General features: G+C 44.3%; 1 protein-coding gene across 1 annotated transcript in view; it reads left to right on the forward strand.

Annotated features, from left to right (window-relative positions):
* Window positions 1–20,518, forward strand: part of ACSBG1 (acyl-CoA synthetase bubblegum family member 1) — a 110,858-nt gene that overhangs the window by 60,202 nt on the left and 30,138 nt on the right. The window contains exons 16-17 of the mRNA XM_080396355.1: window positions 1,440–1,490; window positions 11,224–11,258. Coding sequence (XP_080252481.1) covers window positions 1,440–1,490; window positions 11,224–11,258 — 86 coding nt within the window. The remainder of the gene's footprint in view (window positions 1–1,439; window positions 1,491–11,223; window positions 11,259–20,518) is intronic.

Raw genomic sequence — 20,518 nt, forward strand, 5'->3', positions numbered from 1 at the left:
GTTAGATGTTTGTTACTTGTTGGTATATGCCAAGGTAAATGGAACTCCTATTATCCCATGCTGTTGCCAGGTCAGGATCATTAGATTCCATAGGAAAAAGCACAGGATAATTCTCCGGGTGTTTTTATTAAACACGCTCACTTGCTAAGGAAACAGTGACCGTTGGCAGAGCTCTACACAGAGAAAGTGGGAATTTGACCCTCTCCCACTCCTATGCGCACAGATGGGAAGTGAGCAGTTCCGAGTAGCTTACAACAGGTCTTCCCGCCCTGTTTCCATCCTTTCGCACCCAGCCTTCTTCCTACAGGTTTAGGAGAGCTCATCCTTCTGCAGATGTTAGATAACATGATTTTGTTTGAGTTTATTCATTTTGTCTGTCTGCATCTCTTACATGCTTTCCTTTTTATTATTTCCCCCCGGCGGTAGGGCGGTAGCACTTTCAGATGCAGGGTGAGCCCTCCGGTGGTACCTGCCACCTTTGCTTTAGGCTGTGACAACTCTTTTTTCCCCTCCAGCTGCGCCTGCTGGAGCCCGAGGCGCAGATCCGCGTCCCTGAGCCGCTGTGACCTGCCCGCTGCGTGTTTGCCGTGGGCAGGCACGCTCGCGTTCACCGGGCCACCGGGGGGCTGGTACCCCCGCTAGCCACCTCCCACCCTTGATAGCCAGGGCTGGTGGCAGGTACCAGAGTCGGCTGGGAGCCCCCGCACCGCTGGGGGGCGCCCTCCGCGGCTGCCCACGGCCGCGCGGTGCGGGTCAGCTCGCAGCGCCGCCGGGGGGCGCCCTGCCCGGGGGGGGCTACCGGGGGGGGGGTGCTGCCTGGGGGGGAGCGGGGGGCTGCCTGTGTGTGTGTTCCTGGGGGGGGGTGTGCCCTACCGGGGGGTGCCCTACCTGCGGGGAGGGGTGTCGGGGAGGGGTCCTACCTGCGGGGGGGGTGCCCTACCTGCGGGTCCCGGGGCCCTGCCCACCCCCGCCGGCGGGGGCCGATGCGCCCGGGTGCAGCACGGCGGCGCCAGCGAGCGACACCGGGTGACGCAGCGCTGCGCCGGGGGCGCCCAGCAGCGCCCCGCAGCCGCGGGGTGGGCCACGCACCCGGGACTCGCACCCGGGCCACCGGCCGCCGCTGGCTGCTAGTCCCGGCTGCTGGGCCGGCGGGTGGCGAGGGCGCTGCGAGCCTGGCCGGGGCGGGCTCGGCTGCCTGCGGGCGGCACCTGCCCGGCCCGGGGTCCCCTCCCCGCCACGGGGTCCCCTGCCCGGCCCGGCCGCGCAGCTGCGGGCACAGCCCGCTCCGTGCTCCGCAAAACTGGGGGCACAGCCCGCGCCCTGCGGGCTCCGCGCTCTTCTTGGCGCCGGCTGTACCCGCTCTAGATGCCTGCAGTACGGAGGAACCCAGCTGCTTCCCATGGGATGCATCTGCATAGAGGAAGAATTCCTTCTTTAAGATGGGTAATAAGCAAACGATATTTACTGATGAACAGCTAGACGCCTACCAGGTAAGGTACCCCGGCTGTCAGCTGGGGAATAGGGGAGCAATCCTCGTATGTTTGTGGGGTGGGGTGGGTTTTTTTCCCAAACATAAACGCAAGCTTCATTTGTAGCCTACAGGCATATATTCTGCTGTTCCTTCCAGCAGCTGTGATAGTCTTGTGAGGCTGGGATGCTGAATATACTCAGTTTAATTCCCTTCTCTATATACAGGGAAAAGAGTCAAATCCTCAAGGTCTGGACTAGGAAGCAGGGTGAAGACTGTGACTAGCTTGACAGTGGGAGCTTTTAGTAGGATCTTTCTCTTGAGTGTTTTGTAGAGAAAAGTGGAGCAATAACCTCTCCTTCTCTGCCTGATGCCTTTGGTGACAGTAGAGGGGAAAGGAGGGTGTGTGTGTGTGTCTTGTCTAATTTCACTTCTTTTAAGGACAAGTCACAGAAACACACTGAATGTAATTCCAGCACAGGTATCCCTGTGCTTGCGTCCACTGCCGGGTGGCAGTTTCTTACCTTAACAGCAGTGTGTGATTTATGTCTACGGATAGCTTATTGGTGGTACTTTATTTACTTCACATTTCATGAGCTGGATTTCTAACAGGGTAGAAAAATAACAGTTCCTAGCTTTCTGTCACGTTTCAGTACACTGCAGATCTGATTGAAATGGGCTGCAGGCAACTCTCTGCACACTGGGCATCTCGAAGGAGTGTGCTAGAACACAGCGAGGCAGTGCAGGAGGGGAAGCAGGGGTGGGAGCGTGCTGGGGCGGCAGCTGCCCGCTGGTGATGAGATGCAGGCAGGGCTGCCTGCGCTGCTTGGTGCCTGGGGGATGGACACAGGCAGAACTAACAGCGCAGGAAATCCACATTTGGTTTATCTCCTGATAACATGAGGGACAGATCCAGCGCACACAGGAGTAAATACCTTCCTTTTTACCTTCATCTTTGACTCATACTTGACTTTGAAGTAGAACCTATGATTTTAAATACTGATTTTCTTCGGAGTTGCTGCTAACATGGCTTTTCACAGGTGTAGATATTTAGCCACAGATCAATCCCTGAGGTTAGGGGTATATGTTGAAACACTTTAAAATGTTATCCCATGCTGAAAATAAGGCATAAATTCAATTGTCTTATTAAATGCCTAGGCTTTTTCTTGTCATTGCAAGAAATGGAGCTTCTTTAATTTCCGTGTTGTCACACATCTTACCCTTGCCAGCAGTCTGTCACTGTAACATATTAGTCTGAGTTAGTGGTCTCAGACTTAGTAGTCCAAGACCCAAAAACGCTTTTTTACATCCCCGTTGGAAATCAAAGGTCTGTAAAGCACCAATGTCTGTCTTCTGACTAACAATGAAAGTGAACACAGAACAGAGCACAACTGCAGTGAAACAAAACAAAATCCAAATGTAATTAATGTTATCTTCTCGACATAAACTGGCAAATGCAAGAGCTGAAATGTCATCCCTAATCCACTGCTCTTCATGTAGAAATTGCTGTTCTCTAATGGCTTTTGCAGCCCCTGCCTTTCGTGACGCTGGGTAATTGATCTCAAAGCCTGGTAGTAGTTAGGCTCAGTGGCTGGAGTCAGCTGAGGGATTTCTCTGTTACAGGCCAACTTGTAGTTCATTAGTCTAGTGCAAGATAATTTTTGACAAGTAATAGCTCTTGTTTTACATGGTAACTACAATAAAATAACAAGTTTCAGGGCGATGGCTAACATCCAGAATTTGTTAGGTAGGAATATCAGCCTCGTGCCATGAGCAATCAGATAAAGCCCTTACTTACGTGGCTGGTGCTTTGCCTCTGGTCCGTGAGTTACTGCAGACCTCTTGGATCTCTGAGGCACACAACTCCTGGGCTTGCTGCTGTAGCATCTGCACAGGGCTGCTGCCTCTGCCCTGCATTCTGGGGGAGCACTGTGCCTGCTGTGGTACCAGTGGGGCTGCTGGACTTGGAGTTTGCCATCTTAGCTGCCACCTTCTCAATTTGTGTGGTTCCTTCAGAACGGAAAAGGGGAGAATGGGGTGATGGTTCCATCATTTTTAAAATGTGGGTTTTTCATTTCTTGAACTGGCAGTTGGGTTGCCAGGTCCTCTGAACACTGGACCACAGTAAGATGCTGGCCACCAGGGTCCACTTTGCAGTGGTCTTCTGTGCACAGCTGTATCCCACTGCGCACCCAGGCATCCGTATAGAAATTGCTTTTAAAATGGATCATTGATTAATCTTCCCCTCCCCAAACAAGAACAAGGCAACTTCTTGTGAATTGCATGTCTGTGAGTTGGTCCTGTACTCCTTACAATAATACCCAGGGTTACAACCTCTGTAGTATCAGTATGGCAGAAGCAAAGAGGCAACTTGCTCCTTTTTGTAAAATAGGTCGGGTTTTTGTTCAGTTCCCCAACAGTTCCTACTAGAAGACTGGTCAAAACTTCACTCCCCTTATGTTAAGACTTATGTCTTTATTTGAATATATTTCTGGCCATTGTGGTTGTAACTTCTGCCATTTTTGTCTTTAATGCAATTGCACTGTGCATATAGCACCTAAATACTACTTTAGTAGTGACATTTTTATAATTTTTTAAAATGCATTATGTTTTAAACGCTTATTCCTTAGGAGATACTATGAGATGGGAAAGCGAGAAGTTCGTGTGCTCAAAGTATGGTAAAACCGTATGTAAGTGGCTTTGGTTTCCAGGAGCAAAGATTAAGCTGCAGAAAAAATAACCTGCTTGAAGAGCTAGTATACATAAATCTTAAGTCGTTAATACGATATTAATGAAATAAAATAACCAAATTTGTTTTGTCTAAAACTTTCTGAAATGCCCATATATAAACTTTTTTTGCATATGAAGTGCCATATCGAAGAGTCATTTTTTTTAGCAGAACCTTTACACTTAAATAACTGTAAATTGGGTCACCCACAAGATGACCTCAATATTTTTAATAGACAAGTGTTTTAAATACTTTTCATTAAGACTGGCGATGGGTGGCCGGTTGAAACTGTTTGTAAAAGAGATGCATAGTAGGACTTAATAATATTAAGCCTCTCAGCTTTTTTCATTCAAAGTAGGTAGAGGCAAACTGAAGAAAGACCAGAAAGCTGCAGATCTCACACACCCTGTCTCATCACCTGTTCTTTAGTTACTGTTCTAGTTGACAGGTCTTCACATATTAATAAACTTAGCAAAATGTTTTGGAAGTTAGGCTTTTGCAAGCATTGGTTTCCTTACTGAGATTCACCTCATTTAAAGTTAGCTGTGTAAGAAAATGAATTCTACAGGGGATTGCTGGTTCTTACGCCCTCCGAGTGCTTGACAGTTTGGGAGGGGGGGTTGTGGGTTGGTTTCGGCTTGGGTTTTTTTTTTTTTTGGTTGTTTGGGTTTTTTGTTTTTATATAAAATGCAAAATCTAACCAAGGTCTGGCTAGGGCAGAGGTAAGTATTAACCAGCAAGAAAGATGTGTTTCATTGCCATCAAAGAGCATTTTAAAATTCATCTTTTAAAAGTTGTCTGTAGGTTTTGGAGGTCAAGCCTCATACTGAGACAAGAAAACGAACAGGAATTGTAGGCTTTTTTGAGTGATGCTGTATAAAGATGCTTGAAGCAATAGAAGATCCAGGCAATACAGTACAGCGGCATCAGAGCCGTGGGTTGACCTCAGGGCGCTGCATTTCCTACCGAGCAGGATGTGCAGCAGCTGCGCGGGGGGCATAGGCAGCCTGCACCCCTGCTCAGCCAGCTTGTCGCCCTTTCAGGAGTTAATTGAATAAATGGTCTGAATTTGATACAAACGTGGTTCTGATTTTTTTTCCTAATAGACAGAACCTAGAGAATATAGGGCACAGATATTTTGTATCAGATATTACTGTTTTTATTGCAAGCTGTTTCTTTTTTTATTTGTTCATTAATGAGATTATTTACTCTGCGTTATTTAATGTAGCCTCAAAACAGACTGATATTTATCCTGGCTATATTCTAGGCAGTTTATTGCAATAAAAGGTAGTAATATGAAATAATGACTTACTGCTTCTACACAAGAACTTGTCTATTACAGAGCTAGTTTTTTTGCTTTCATTAAAATTCTGGTCAAAGTGGGATTCAACTATAATTCATGAGAATTGTGGAAAAACCTGATGAAACAAGTTACGTTATGATCTGTCAAGAAATGCCATTTATAAAGTGAAACTGGGTCATCAAGCTAGCTATCCTTTGCTTTAAAAAGCTGTACTTCACTTAATTGGGATCTTTGATGAAAATGAACCCTTTACAAGAATATAAAAGTGTGTTCATCATCACAGGTTCTCCAGGTCCTTCTGTAAAAAGTATTTTCCAGTTTGATAGAGTATTGCTGCCTAAGTGCAAATTTAAGTAGCATGGTCATGGAACAAGGGTTTTGTGAGATTATCCTTTAGTCAGATTCTGGTTTTATGTTACCAGAATATATATTTTATATACACTACTGGTTTTCTAGTGCATATATAGATTGAGCAAAATTCCATTTATTGACAGTTTGCTGCTTCTTTGGTCTACAGCTGCAGATTTTTCCTCCTGAAACTCAGTGAGTGTTTTAGTTGTCCTGCCTGTGGCTCTGAAGTGTACGTGATTACGAATAAAGGTGGTCTGGATGTTAAAATCTCCATTGACATTCTGACGTAACCAGCTTTTTTTAATGATAAAAGTCCATATACCAATACTATTATTAATGCAGATACTAACTCTGGCAGGATTTTTCTGAGTGTTTAAATCTGGATTCGCTGAAGTACTTGCCCAGCTCAGCAATGTTGGCTGGTGCTAGCCTCAGTGACTTCCAGTAACTCTTTATGTATTCACAGTGATGAAAATACATCAATATCTTGCTGACTCAGTCTTGCACAACTCTGTATCAGTCTTAGTTGTATGGCAGCTAGAATAAAAGTATTGCAGTTGTAAAATGTTACTGGAATAGGTAATAATAGATCTTCCATGAAAGTTCTGTTGTTTCTATCTAGCACCCTTTAACTTACATTTTTGATTACTTTATAGGACAATGTTTTTATGGTGTTTTGATTAAGTGTTCTTACACGCATTGTATACTTCTGGCACAGTGCAAAACATCATTTGTGATTTTAAAAATGAAACTTCTGAAATAATTTGTTTGAAACACTGCCATTTAAAATGCTGCCGCAACCAGTACTTCTCATTTCTTAAAAGCTGCTCAGTAACACAGCTGTCTGTCTTGCCTTGAGGTTATTGTCAGAACTGCTGTTGGTCGCTGGTTTACTTCATCTGTGGCTTGCTGGCTTTTGTTTGAGACTGTTTTACTAATTGGGAGTGAATTTGTATTGCTAAGACTTCTATATTATTTCCTTATATATAAAAATTCCCAATGGAGCTGTTGTAGGATCAGAACAAACCAGCTCTTATGAAACTATACATATAAAAGGCGGAATGTATGTATTGTCTTAGAGGAGAAACATGCATTTAATGTGTTTAAGAAATATTGTTTCGCAGTAGCTTTGTGTACTTGGGCATTGCTATTCTTTCATCCTGTTCCTTTCTCCAGTTTTTCTTCTTCTCTGTAGAGAAAAGTTTTGCTTATCTGTGTGAGATTTAGTTTTATTTGAAACCTGTGCTTTATGCACAATGATACTTGCTTCAAAAAGTGGTGAGTGATAATTTCTCATTCAGTGACCTCTGCTGCCGTTCACAAACTGCGCGCCGCGCTCTGGTATTGGCAGCATATCCAACAGGGCAAATGACGTGTGGTCTGACACAGGAGCCATACCTCATGTTACGCTCTGTGTGTACGCTTTATGTAAAGTACCAGCATTCTTAGCACAATTATCTCTATTTTTTGTTCAGATAACTGTAGAACTAAACATAAAGCAGAACCGACCTAGGAGTTTGCAGCGAAGGCTTACAGACCAGTGGAAAAGGTAGTGGACCACCATATGTCGGTCTGTTCCTGTTTTGGCCTAAACCTGCAATCACCTGATGTAGGAAATCAAAGAATAGAGCTCTAACAGCCTGTGTATTCTGCTCTTTTAGGAAGTAAATTTTAAGAGCAGAGCCCGTTAACCCTACTTCACAGGCAGTGTTGGGTGACTTGCAGAAGGTCACGCTACCAGCCAAGAGCAAAGCTAGCCGTGGAAGCTAAATACACCAGCTGTCTCTTTTCTTTGCAAAATATTTTAAGAACCAGTTAAGCCACCTAAATGTCAAATTTGAAAACCAAGTCCCATTATACAAGCTAATGATCTCATTGAAATCAATAGGAAATTTTGTTTGTTTTATTTTATTGACTTTGCTAGACATAAGGAAGTTAAGCGGGTAATTGCAGATTTATTTAAGTGGTATCTTACCCTCCCAAAACTGCCAGTGATCCTTTGTCAGACATCTAATTAATTTGATTATCAAGAGCACAAGGACAGACTGAGTGGGACAGTTGATCTTGGAAGAGGAGCATGTGTTTTCCCGGGGGCTGGGGTAGGGGACCTCCCAGCCTCTCTTTAAATAACCTAAAACCCGTGAGGGGCCTTCTGTTAGCAGGAGTTTTTCAGGCTATTGTATAGCCTTAGAAATAAAAGCAATGTTTCTTAGGATAAATTCTTGCCAGAAATCTTGAATCAATAAGAATTACAAAAATTCTGGTAACGTTTCTTTGTTCAGTATTTACTCTGCGCTGGCCTGGCGGGAGCGCCAGTGGCTTTAGTGTCCAGACAGAGCAGCCAAGTTGCTCTTTGAGTTCTTCATGAACTCAAATACATTCCACAGAATAGCAGATGGGTCCCATGATATCTCTGGCTTGAAGGGAGATGGATGTCGTCATATGCATAAATGACAAATGCTTTCTAGGACCCGCTTCACCTTTCCTTATGAGGGAGTAACTTTAACATGGTAGTTTACTATTTATTGTCCATCATTGTGTATTTTCTGTATGAATGAAGTAGCCAGAAGAAAATTGGATGACTCACCTCCGTGTTTCTTTGGTCAAAAGTCTTTAATTAAATTGCTGGAGTCCCAGCAACTATGTAATCTGATTTTGTTATTTAGACCCTTGTTCCATCATGACTTTAATCCAAGTTAGGGCTGTGCTTTCAAAAAAAAAAAAAAAAAAAAAAAAAAAGGGCCAGTCCTGCACCTCTTTCCTGCCATCACTAGATACTAGATACTTGAGCTTCATCCCTTGTACCCGCACCGCTGGTGCTCTGTTCTAAGCCACTGGATGGAAACAATCCAAGCTGGGAGTGGATCTGGTTTTGCTAGGTTCATTGCCAGACTCGTGAGTTTCCTCCGTGGGAGTTCTCTGATGCAGTTCTAATATCTGTGGGTGCGAGGTGGCATGAGGGAAGAGGCAGGAGCGAGGAGCTGGGAGCAGCAGGAGTGCGGCTGGGCTCCCATGCAGTGGTGGCTCGGAGCTGCGGTGTTTGCCTCGGCCGCCCCAGACCTGACCTAATGGTGAAGCATTTCTGAAGCACTGCGTGCAATCTTGCTGTGGGGCAACAGTAGGGGCCAGGTCACAACTAATTTGTGGTGCTCTGACCCCGAGTGACATTAAGATCTTGGCAAGTGGCCTGTGAAACCACTAAACCACTGTAAATGCTTTTTGGACACCCCCACCCCCCACCCCCCCCAACACGCAATTCCACGTCGGTGGCAGGCGCGGCTGGAGCGCTGCAGGCAGGCAGTGGCCAGGCATCGGTTGCAGCTACTTATTGTAAAGGTTTTCAATATCAGTGGGTTTAGATTATGTTAGTTAAAATTTTGTTTGATTTAAAAAAAAAAAAAAAGCAGACAGTACTGTTTGTTGTCAAAGATGTGAGGTGATTCACGTTAACATAAAAAAAACCCAGACACGTGGACCTCCAGTGGGGATGGATTGTGATCTGACCTCTGGGTGTGTCTTCCAGTGGTATTTTTGCATGATTCCTGCGAGGTAAAGGGTGGCTTTTCTTTTTCATCTTTATCTCCATTTGCACATAAATTCCCTGTCAGCTTTCTAGTTAAGTAACAGTGCCTGCCGTTCTCTCAGGCCTGTATAATTACGGGCTGATTGCTGCCGAGGGCATTGCAATTATTGGTGAAATTGCACCTGCCTCACCTTAGTCAATGAAGCATCCTTAAGTGACAGTTTGACCGTCAGTGTTGAATGTGCTGGAATTAATGAAGACTTAACCAGCTGGCTCCTGTTTCACTTTGCGCGGTTCCAGACGATGTGCCGTGGGTGTCGGAAGCTCACCCGGTGCTTCCCGCTGCGCCTGGTGCCGCTGTTGTGCCCCGCAGTGCCGGGGGAAGAGCTGCTCCGCCACGTCGTACGGGGAGCGCAGGCAGGTGCTGTCACTGGTGCTGCGGGACCGATGGTGTGCCCGCACACCCGCGACAAGCCGTTTGCCCCAGCTGGCTGCGATGGTGCGTGTCCCTCCTGCCGGAACGGGCGCTGGGCCGAGTGGCTCTCAGCCCGGGGAAGGCACTTGTCCTCTGGCGGGCTGCAGGGTAGCACCGGGGGTCACGGCGGTTGTATGTGCTTTTAGGTCAGACTTACCAAGCCTGATGTTACCTTGTCACTAGCTGATTTAAAAATACAATGAATTTCAAATAAGGTTCCATTGAAGGAGGAAGACTACTAAGAGCTGAATTCCCAGGCGAGTGCCTGGCTGTATCCCGCAGGCCTGTGGGAGAGGTGCCCCATCAGCAAGAGTCGTGGTTGTTCCCTAAATGCACACATCCCCATCAGCCACTGGCTCTAAGACAAGATGATGTATATTTTTTTTAAATGTACGACCTGAGCAATGTTCTAAACTGATCATCCAACAATCCATTGCCACCAGTGTTCCCAGGTCTGGATGTGGGGCAGAATTTGCCCTAAATACGCGTTGGACAAGACCATGGGGATGAGGGGATATTTCTGTTAATGGACGGGACTCATTATTGTGGTTCCTTACAGCACCTGAAAATATAACTTGTTTTGTGACTGATGTAGAAAGACGTATAATGGAAACTATTTCACTGCTCATACTACGGCGCTTTTGTGAAGTGTGTGAATTCTTCTAGCAAAACGCAGATGTTCTTATGGAGTGAATGCAGTACCACCGCAGAGCCGTTTAGAATGCGAGTGAATGTTTGTAAGCTCTTCTTCCATGCTCAGAGAGCTCTGCTTTGCATTCTAGTAAGTTACTCCACGGGCTGTGGTGCCGCGAGGCCAGCGGAACAGTTTGCTGTCCGGAGCAGGGGCTGTCCCTTTCCCCATGGTCCCGACGGACCGGAGTTTGCAGGCTTCACCAAAATGACCACAGCACAAAGTAGTTGTTAGCAAAACCAGTTAATAACCAAGTACATCACCTTTATTATTAAATCGATTGCCTCTAATAGGGGAATAATCCAAGTTAGAAGATAGTTTTCTTCATCTATTTGTTATTTATAACTTTCTAGATCCATTTATTGAATGTTTTTGGCCTATACCCTTACTTTTTTGATTTAATTTTGTTTCTAGTCTGGTCATTCCGCAGTGGGGAAGTATTTCAGCAAGCTGGGCTTTTTTTCTCCCAAAGTTCCTTATTAACAAAATTGGTTTTATTGATAGCCCTGTCCTTAGCATGTTTCAGTTATTTCGTAGCATATATTGCTTTCTGAGTCAAAAGCAGATGGCATATCTAATGTTTTCCTGACAGATCTGAATTTCCTTCAAAAAGATGGGAAATTAATTCTTTGCCATTGTTTTCAATATCGCTATAGTACAATAACACATCTTGTTTTTTAACAGGATTGCACCTTCTTCACCCGGAAAGAAATTCTTCGGTAAGTAAATTGTATCAAATTTTTCCTTTGTGATTTGTATGGAAGGGACTGAATCTTTTCTCTGACTTGTGAGGAAAACCAAATAAAGCCAGCTATTTTGCGTGAATGAATGAGAGTATAGGACTGGACTGAAGATACAATATATACATGTGTCTAAGGAAACAGGTGCTGATTAGCTTGACGTCAATATCATTGGCCTTTCTAGGGATGAGCCAGTGACTTTTATGAAAGGAATGTGCTGCCTTTCTGCTCGGTTATATATACATATATATACACACACACACACATATCTGAGGGTACATCCTTCATTCAGTACATGTTTTGGTATGGACTCAAGTGTGGAGAAAACTGGTGGAACTTTAGTTGCAGAGTGCTGAGAATGCTTGTTCCTGTGCAAACTTTCCCTACAGAAAGTCACGGGGGCTGGGGTCACTTTTTGCAATTGAAGGACTTGGGGTTGTTTCAGCAGTGATGGACTGAGCCAAACTGAAGTAATTTCTGCCTATGTATGGGCTGACTTCTTGCCCAGGATCCTGCCATGGATTCTTGATCTCTAACCATTCAGATTAAGGATCTGTAAAAGCATGACATCGATCCTGTCCTGTCAGTATACCTGTTTTTTCATGAGGGTTTTTGCTGTATTAGGCAGTGAGAATAAATCTGTGGTGTGTATCTAGATGTAGGGGCTCATAACGCTTCAGGATTCTCAAATTTGACTAGCTTCTCAGACATAAGAAGCCTTTGTTTTCATAAACATTGGGAACTGCTTTGAGATCAAAACCGGACGTGGTCTCTGAGCGAAACGTTCTTTGCCACCACTCTGTTGCTGTAAATGTCAGGAAGATGGATGTTGTGTCGAGGCAAAAACTAACAGCTTTGAGTGGGGTGCTTTGGTTTTTTGCTGGAAAAATAAGAGGTGGTATTTCAGCTAATTTCCTGCATCCCTTTTTCTCATTACTGACAGAGAAATGATGCACTCGCTCCTCAGCAGCGCGCATCTCTGAGACCGCTGTGCAGTGACAACGTTGCAATACCACCACCTCAGCCAGAATTGAATTTGGTTCAGGTCCCTCTTCTATAATTATTCTGGTTTAAAATTTAGTCACGTTGCTGGAGTACATTTTAATGGTAAACGGTGTGACGGAGTCAGGATGTGTGACAGCTCCCTAAAGATAAGCTCAGCTTAGTGCGGGCTGGCCCCAGCAGAGACACTGGTGTCCTTGGGTCGAGTCCGGGCTGCACAAAAGGGAATTTCCATAGCATGAATGTAACTGCTTTAGCAAAGTGTTTCTTGGCTGCAGACCTCCAGGGGTGGTGTGTAGTGGTTAGCTGTAAAGAGGTGCTGTTCTGTGAGGGTGATGCCCTACAAAACGTCGCGCAGCTTGAATAAAACTGAACAGTAGTTATATGTTCCGTCAGGGCTGCCCTGTTGCTAGTCCTGCTGGAGGATGCTGACTTTGGTAAAGCCAGAATTTGTTAGGGCAACTTGTTTAGAACAGCAGCTGTGAGAGAGACATGTAAGAGACTTTGTGGTTTAGACGTCAGGAGGGGTTTGATGATGTTCTTGTACCGTCATCAATTCCAGTAGTTGGATACAGAATAAAGGATGTCCCTGTGCAGGCACCAAACCTCAGATACATACATGATATAGGCAGAAAAAAGCCACGACACCTAACAGTGTAGTGCGATTTGTTGTATATCCAGACCTGTAGCCACCTTCTAAGTCTTTTAACAGTCAACAAATACTGCTCTTCTGTTTCACAGGGCTACTTGAGACATGAGTTCTGAAACCATTTGTTTGGATTGGATAAACTGAAAAAAAAGGCTTTGTTTTTCTAAAATCCCCTTTAAATTGTTAAAAGCTTTATAATTGTATTTGTACTATGTTTCTATGAGAGAAATAATTATGAATTAAGGATTTTACATTTTATGTTAGCTAAGGTTCTCTTTGTTGCTTTGTATACCTGACCTAATTGGAGAATTTGGACCCTTCCAGGGTAAGTGGTTTGTAGACTGTGATACTGTGTCATCTTGCTTTTAGGAGTAATTTCTTTTTCTTCCTGGGGATAATGTCTAAGGAAATAGTGGAATTAGCCTGAAAGACTCATTGATTTCCACTGCAAGAAAAGTGACTCATTGTGGTACTTGTACACATCTAAAGAAAAAATTGTGGACAAATAGGAAGCCTAAAACATGTGCAGTATGAGCCCAATTTAAAGAATAAGACATAAAATGTGACCAGTTTTATAGTAAGACTAACATTGGTGGGGGGAGGATGGCTTCGGAACTGTATCTGTGTTTTACAGTGATAAAAAAAGGAAATAAAGGATCAAACATCTCTATGGAAGTTGCAATTAGGAATCTGCTAAATCTCAATAGGCAAACTTTTTTTTTAATCTGGAAAACAACATTTCCAAACTAAATTTGAGCCATCATGTGCAACTGAGAAAACACAGAAAGTGTACTTGGAAAAATGCACTGCAGATTACAAGAAAAGATATTTGAAAGTAATGAAATCAGAAAATGTCCTTGTGTGATAGGCAAGCAGGAATGTACAGTATTGCAAAATCTGACTATGAAGTAAAGAGTCAGCAAGTTCTGTTCTCTTTTTCTGGGTTGCAGTAGATAAAAAATACTTGAAGAGAATGAGTTTGCGATATGAAGCTTTGACAAGCAGATAAAAACTGGCTGAAATGAAGAGATTTCTGTACAGAATTGTCATAAAACTTTCACATGCACTCTTCAGTTTTTCTTGACACCTGAGACTGAGAAAAAACTTACACTGAAGTTTGATATCAGGGTGCTAAAGATAATGTTTTAGATCATGCTAAACCCCAAAACAATAAATGATCTGGATTTGCAAGTATTTTTTATATAACAATATCCTGGGCTTGATTTGTAGTGTGTGCCCCATGCAGAACCTGAGACTGTACTGGATAGGGGACCTTTGGTCATGGTGAAAACAGCTCACAATTTATTTCTGTAAGAGCACTCTGTGGTCCTGGAGAACTGTGGCAGCATAAAAGAATACCTGAGCAGAAATGGATCTTTATTTCCTCCTTGATTGAGGCAGATTACACAGTACTGTAAACGGCACGGTGCTGGACAGAACACTACATGTATCTCTTACAAAACTCTGTCATTTGAAACTACATTTGCAGACAGATTATTTTATTATATATATGATAATGTTTTTTCCCTTGCCTGGCAAGTGTGACTTAAGAGTAGAGGAGATTACTAGAATTCATAGGACTTGATGAAGGGAGCAGCACTGAATTGTGGAAAAGATTCTCCTGCTCTTCGGGAATGGGTGGATGCTTTTCTATGTAAGAAAGTCTGGCGTGGGGACAGGGGGCAGCAGGGACGGGGGGGCATCGGCAGCTCCTGCTGTAGCTTCTTACTCTGCCTCTTCCCTATGAAAGCAACTGAGCACCTTTGACAAGTTGCCACTGTAGTTTGTCTCTGTTACCAACACTTAATATTTTTGTGTGTATGAGGATAATATTGCCTGCTGAGGTTGCAAGCTCTGTCTGGTAAGGATAATTTGAACTATTTTTACATGCAGCTTGCTGAAAGTTATCTTTGTTGTAGGTTTTACATTTTTACAGTAGTGAAAAAGCTGTTCTGAATATTTTTTTGAGGCTTATGGTAACTCTGAGAGGTGCTGTTGTCATGGTAGACCTGGTCATTTAAATAGAACGATGAAAGAACAGTGAAGTGTCAAATGTGACAAATAGTATTTAAGTTAAAGCAACTCTGACAGATTGTTAGTAAGTACTGTTTCTCTAAAAAGCTTAGAAATGTGAATAAGGATTTTTTTCTTGGTTTGTTTTTCTTTCTTCAGTAACATGAAAGGGCATGAGTGATGCCAATGATAATGCCCCAGATTGTTAGAATTTATTGTGAAACGGAAGCGTAGCTTCTTCCAATACAGCTTAACAATACATTCTGTATTTCGTAACTGGAGTTGTAAGGAAACAATCTATACCCTGGGAAGAGAACAAAGCGTGCACTTAGGCTCAATTATATTCTTTATGTTAGGCTAAAGAAAACTTTTCTGCTTGTGGGCTCTGTATGGGAGAGAAGCGAGCCACTGCCTGCGTGACTTTTCACCCTGTCTGCATCAGAAAGAGCAAAACCAAAAATACTTACGAGGAATGGTGCAACCTTAGAATATGATTGGGAGCAATAGATGTTTTTGGGGTAAGAGCTTAGATTAATGGACAGTGAAAAATGGATGCTCTGCTTGAAAAGTACACTGTAAAATGCAAAATATTAATGTCTGATTGGAAAATACTTCGAAGAATAAGATCATAGGAGTAGTTCTGTAAAGTCCTAAAATCACGGGAGAAGGACTAGTCACTTGGAATCATTGTATTTCCTCTGCTCCTGTAGCCTCGCAGTGTGATGTGTTGGCTCACGGGGCAGCATCACCGGGCTGAGAGGTGGCTGGCAGCAACGCCAGCAGTGGCGGGTGTTGGCTGTGTACGAGCTGTTGGGTGCACATTGCTGTCTAAGGAATTACAGGGTGGCATCAGGAGGTATTTCTGCATGCCTGAGGTGATGTTTTACTCATAAAATGAGTTATGACCCCCTCGTTAATTAGCACTTCCAGATTTGGCATGTCCCCACCTGGACTAAGAGGCAGTAAGCGCTGTTCTGCGTTTCTCTAAGCACCGCAGAGCGCTCACGGGCACCGTGCAAGGGAGGCGCATGTCAGGCGCGGTTCAGGCGGAGCCGCATTTCTTGTGCAGGGACACAATCCAGCACCGAGTAACCTTACCAACCAAACAAACAAAACAAAAAAGGAATAGTTTTTTGGCTTGAGTCAGCCACCCTGGCAGGCTCACCGTTTGCCTGCATGAGTGTTGGCAAGGGCGCGAGGGAAGGGGCACAGCTGTGTGCGTGGGGATGGAGGGACGAACATGGCAGTTCCAATTTAGATCGATTTAAACTGATGTGAACCAGCATGAGACTGCAATTAGGTGAAATGGGCTTAAGTGTTTTTATCTGTCCCTGCAGGAAAAGTAGCCCATCAAAAAGCCCAAACAACAACAAATCTATTTTCTGCTGGTTTAATGAGCTGAATCAGCTCTCTGAGGGATCAGATGAGTGGTAAAGCTGGCACAAGAGCTAGAGCAAGCAACAGAACTGAAAATAAGGAAAGGAGAGATGAGCAAGACTTAACGTTTTGGTACCAGCAAGGTGTTGGAGTGGCTTGGTCTGACTTCAGTGTGTAAGACTTTGATACTGGCATGGATTTAAGTTAACATAAATGCAGGGTGCAGTTGAAGAGGTGGCAGACACATTGTCCTGATTGATAATCTGAGTGTGGATAATTTGCCCATTATTAGGAAACAGTAGAATTTATGAGTTTAAGATGAAGAAGAAATGAACATAGAATAATGGAAATGGATCTAGGAAAAAAAAAAATCTAAGTAAGACTGCAGCAGAGGCAAGCATGCCTGGTAAAGAGAAAAATAGAAACCATAGATCATTATTGGTGCTTGATAGCTATTTATCACCAGAAAACCTAAGTACACGCTTAAGTCTTTATTAAAGACTGTTAGTTTTGAGATGTGCTTAACACAACTAAGAGGATTCTCAGGGGCCCAGGACAAGAACGCATTAGAGAATGTCAGATAATGTAGACGCATTTATGTTATCATTGATTCGAAAAAAATTCTGAAATATTTATAGGACAGCTGAGAAATTTTTAGAGTTGTTACCGATTTCCTTGGTAGGTATGTGTTAGAGCTTTGAAAACATGCCCCACTTCTTAAGGAGCATGTGGAAATTAGACCCGTATGTATAACTTCAGGGCATAACTGTGGTGCTTTGGAAGGTGCCAGAACACACTGGTGGACAATCTGTTCCTGAGTGTCTAGAACACAACAAAAACTCAGAGGCACCCACTGTGGATTGATTAAAAGCCAATGTCTTCCTTTGGTTGGCTGCTAAAAGGAGCAGATACAACATAAATAGATATGACATATCTTTTATTTTGGTAAAGCCTTTTCCATATTCCTGTGTGTGTTGCTCTTGTTCTACCTGTATAAATATGCTAGCCTCTTGGCTAAGGTACTATTGAACATACTTAGAAAATGTGTAAGAATGGTGAGAAACCTTGAGGTAGGAGGGTTGCAGACACTATGAAGATCAAGATTAGCTTTTTCAACAGTGCTCAGTATGTCAGAGAAATCATTAGATCTGAAACGAGCAGGAGGAAATTCACAGAGTTGAATACTAAGAACTGAGGAAAAAAATTGTAAGCACAGAATGCAACATAACAAAAAATACAGGGTGGGGGGTAGTTGATCTAAGCAAAGTAAGCACAATTTTAACAAACGAACAAAAGCCGTAACTCCCCCTGATGCTCTTGCAAAAAAGGGAAATGCTGTTCTAGGATGCATTAACCTCAGCATTGTATATAAAATGGGAGAATTCTATTCCAGTCAGCACTGTTGGGAGCTCAGTAGGAACAGACTGTTCAGTTTTGGGCATCACCATTCAAAAACAATCTGTTGTACTGAAAAACGTCCACTAGAGAGAAACAGGAATGCGGGGAAAAACATGATATATGAGGAAAGGTTGGAAAAACACTTCAGTCATAGCAATGAATCTGTTTAGATAACGTGCCTCTCGTTATTGTAAATGGGAACAAATGGTTGAGCTGCCTCTTCGTTATTGTAAATGGGAACAAATGGTTGAGCTGCCTCTTCTAAGGTGGTATTTCTCTTACTCAGTTTTGTAAATCTGATTTTCTAACAGACAAGCTTTTACTCCAGCAGTAATGCTCACCTGTTAGCCAGCCCATCTGTCTCTATTTCTCCCTGTAGACTAGTACAGTTTGGCAAATACCCAGGCAGTCAAACACAGGTGTTCCTGGTTGTCCATCCTCGCCAAAAAGCACAAGAGCTGTAAATTAAAGTTGTGTAGCCTGGGACTGACTTAACCTAGCTGGCCAGCTGCGGGGGGGGGGGGGGGGGGGTACGGCAGTAAAGTACCAAGCTGGGCACCATCTGGGCAGCCAGCACGCCTTTGAACCTTTTTGTAGAAGAAAATTAGTCATTCTGTTGCATTTTTTTTTTCCTCTGCCTGTTTCTTGGCATGTTTTTGATGGGTAAAATGTAGGTCAGGAGCCCTTCGGGCCAGCCCAGCTGCGTGCTGGGTTTGACACCCGAGTGCTGGGCGAGCCGAGCTGGGAGGCGAGCGGTGCTCGAAAGCCTGCCCTGCGGGGGCGGGGCTGCTCACAGGGGGGTGGAGGGAGGGTCGGGCACAGCTCATGTTCTTCCAGCACATCACGCCTTTAGAAAATTTGGGGTTCATACGGGGCGAGTTCCCATGCTGTCAGCTCTGGGGGAAGAATGCGTCTGCCAAGAGAATTCAGGTTTGGGGGAGTCCTGTACGCTGGGAACCTTCCTGAACTTTGTGCAAGAAACTATATGCAGGGAGAATGTATATCCTGAAGCTGCTATTGATCTTCTTGTTAATTGTGCTTCTATTCTTGTTATTAATAACGTTTTTGTATACTCCATGAATGGGGAGAAAAAAAAAAGGCTTCTAGCCAAGTCCTGCATCTCCCGTGCCATAACGCTCTCCTTTATCGTGTCCCAGTCAGGATGCCCCCGTGTTGCGAGGCACGGGGGAGGACCACATCATTCCTTGTTCTGTGTGGGATGGACTGCTGGTGTACGGTGTCCAGTTCTGGGCTCCCCAGTACAGGAGGGATACGGAGCTACTGGAGAGAGTCTGGCAAAGGGCCACTGAAACCGTTAAAGGCCCGCAGGACCTCTCGTGAGTAAAGGCTGAGAGAGCTGGGATCTGGAGCGTGCAAGGAGGACAGAGCCCAGTGGCAGGACAAGGGGCAGCGGGTACAAACTGGAAGGCAGGAGGTTCTGTTTGAACACAAGGAAGCACTCGCCCCTCTATCGCCATCCCGGTGAGGGTGATGGAGCACTGGGCCAGGCTGCCCAGAGAGGTTGTGGAGTCTCCATCCTTGGAGATACTCCAAAGCCATCTGGACGCGGTCCTGGGAAACCTGCTGTGGGTGCCCTGGCTTGGCAGGGGGCTGGGCTGGGTGATACTGGAAGTCCCTGGTAACCTCAATCATTCTGCGATTCTTTGAATCACCAGTGGAAGAGAGGCCTGTGGACAGGTTCTTCGGTGGTGCTTCAAGGAAGGAAAAATACTACGAACTGCTTTTATCTACACTTCCTGTGCATCATGGAGTTCTGTGAATGGCAGTTACACATACTGAAAGGCAAAGCCTTCCTGAGCGTGACTAGATCTTGTAGAATAAATTTATTATAAGTTATCTGCCACGAATGTTTCTCGTGTAGAATTTCATTTTAATTTTACTGCAGATGGTGTAGGAGGTTGTTTATTTAGTATTGTCTTGAATTCATCTATACTGCTTCATTTTGCATTGCAGAGATGAAAGGACACTTGATGTGCTAACTAAAAGCTGGCTGAAGGCTCATCTGTCCACCTTCTCTCTTCCTCTTACGCTGCCTTTGTATAAAGCTGATTTCTGTGTCCAGTTACTGTATTTTACTGACATAATGAAAATAACTTCAATTTGGAAGCACAGAAGGGATGTGGCCTATCAGTAAGAGAAATGTAACGAAATTCCTTCACCTTTCAACTCTTCCTGCTTGCCTTTCTCACTGTTCCTTTTTCTTTATCCTTTTGTTGAAGTGTGGCAATTTAGTGAGTTGGAGTTCCTGTTTCTATCAGATGTTCCTGGCTGGTGCCTTCAGATGTGTCACCAAGTTTCCTATCATTTTGGTTTCAGCTCCATATGGTAGACTCATTTTTCTGATAGACTGTTGCAAACTCTTGCAGTCCTTGGAGAAAATAATTCACTGAGGAATTGCTGCAGTACAGAGATTTATGCTGTAGCTAGCATGTGCAACATGTAACTGTCATTGCAAAAGCAGTTTGTGAACGTGTGGCATAAATCTGAGACCCTGAAAGCACTTTATCAGTTGCAGACAGCCCTGGAGGTGCCTCCTTCCTCAGTTTCTCAGCCCCATGTTAAACCTCCTTCTGCTTGAGCTCTGGCAACTTTTTCTCTGTGTGTGGCAGACTTACAGACGCAGGTCTGGCGGGACCTGTTCCCCAGCTCTCTGATCACATGCCTGCCCATCCGCAGTAACAGCACTGTAGGACAAGAGTACGCGCCCCCCACCCACTGGCATCGGCAGGGGGCTGCAGCCTCTGCACATCAGCTCAGCTGTAAATCAGTTCCCGTCAGA

The sequence above is a fragment of the Falco punctatus genome, assembly GCF_963210335.1.
Source record: "Falco punctatus genome assembly, chromosome: 7".
Taxonomy (NCBI): domain Eukaryota; kingdom Metazoa; phylum Chordata; class Aves; order Falconiformes; family Falconidae; genus Falco; species Falco punctatus.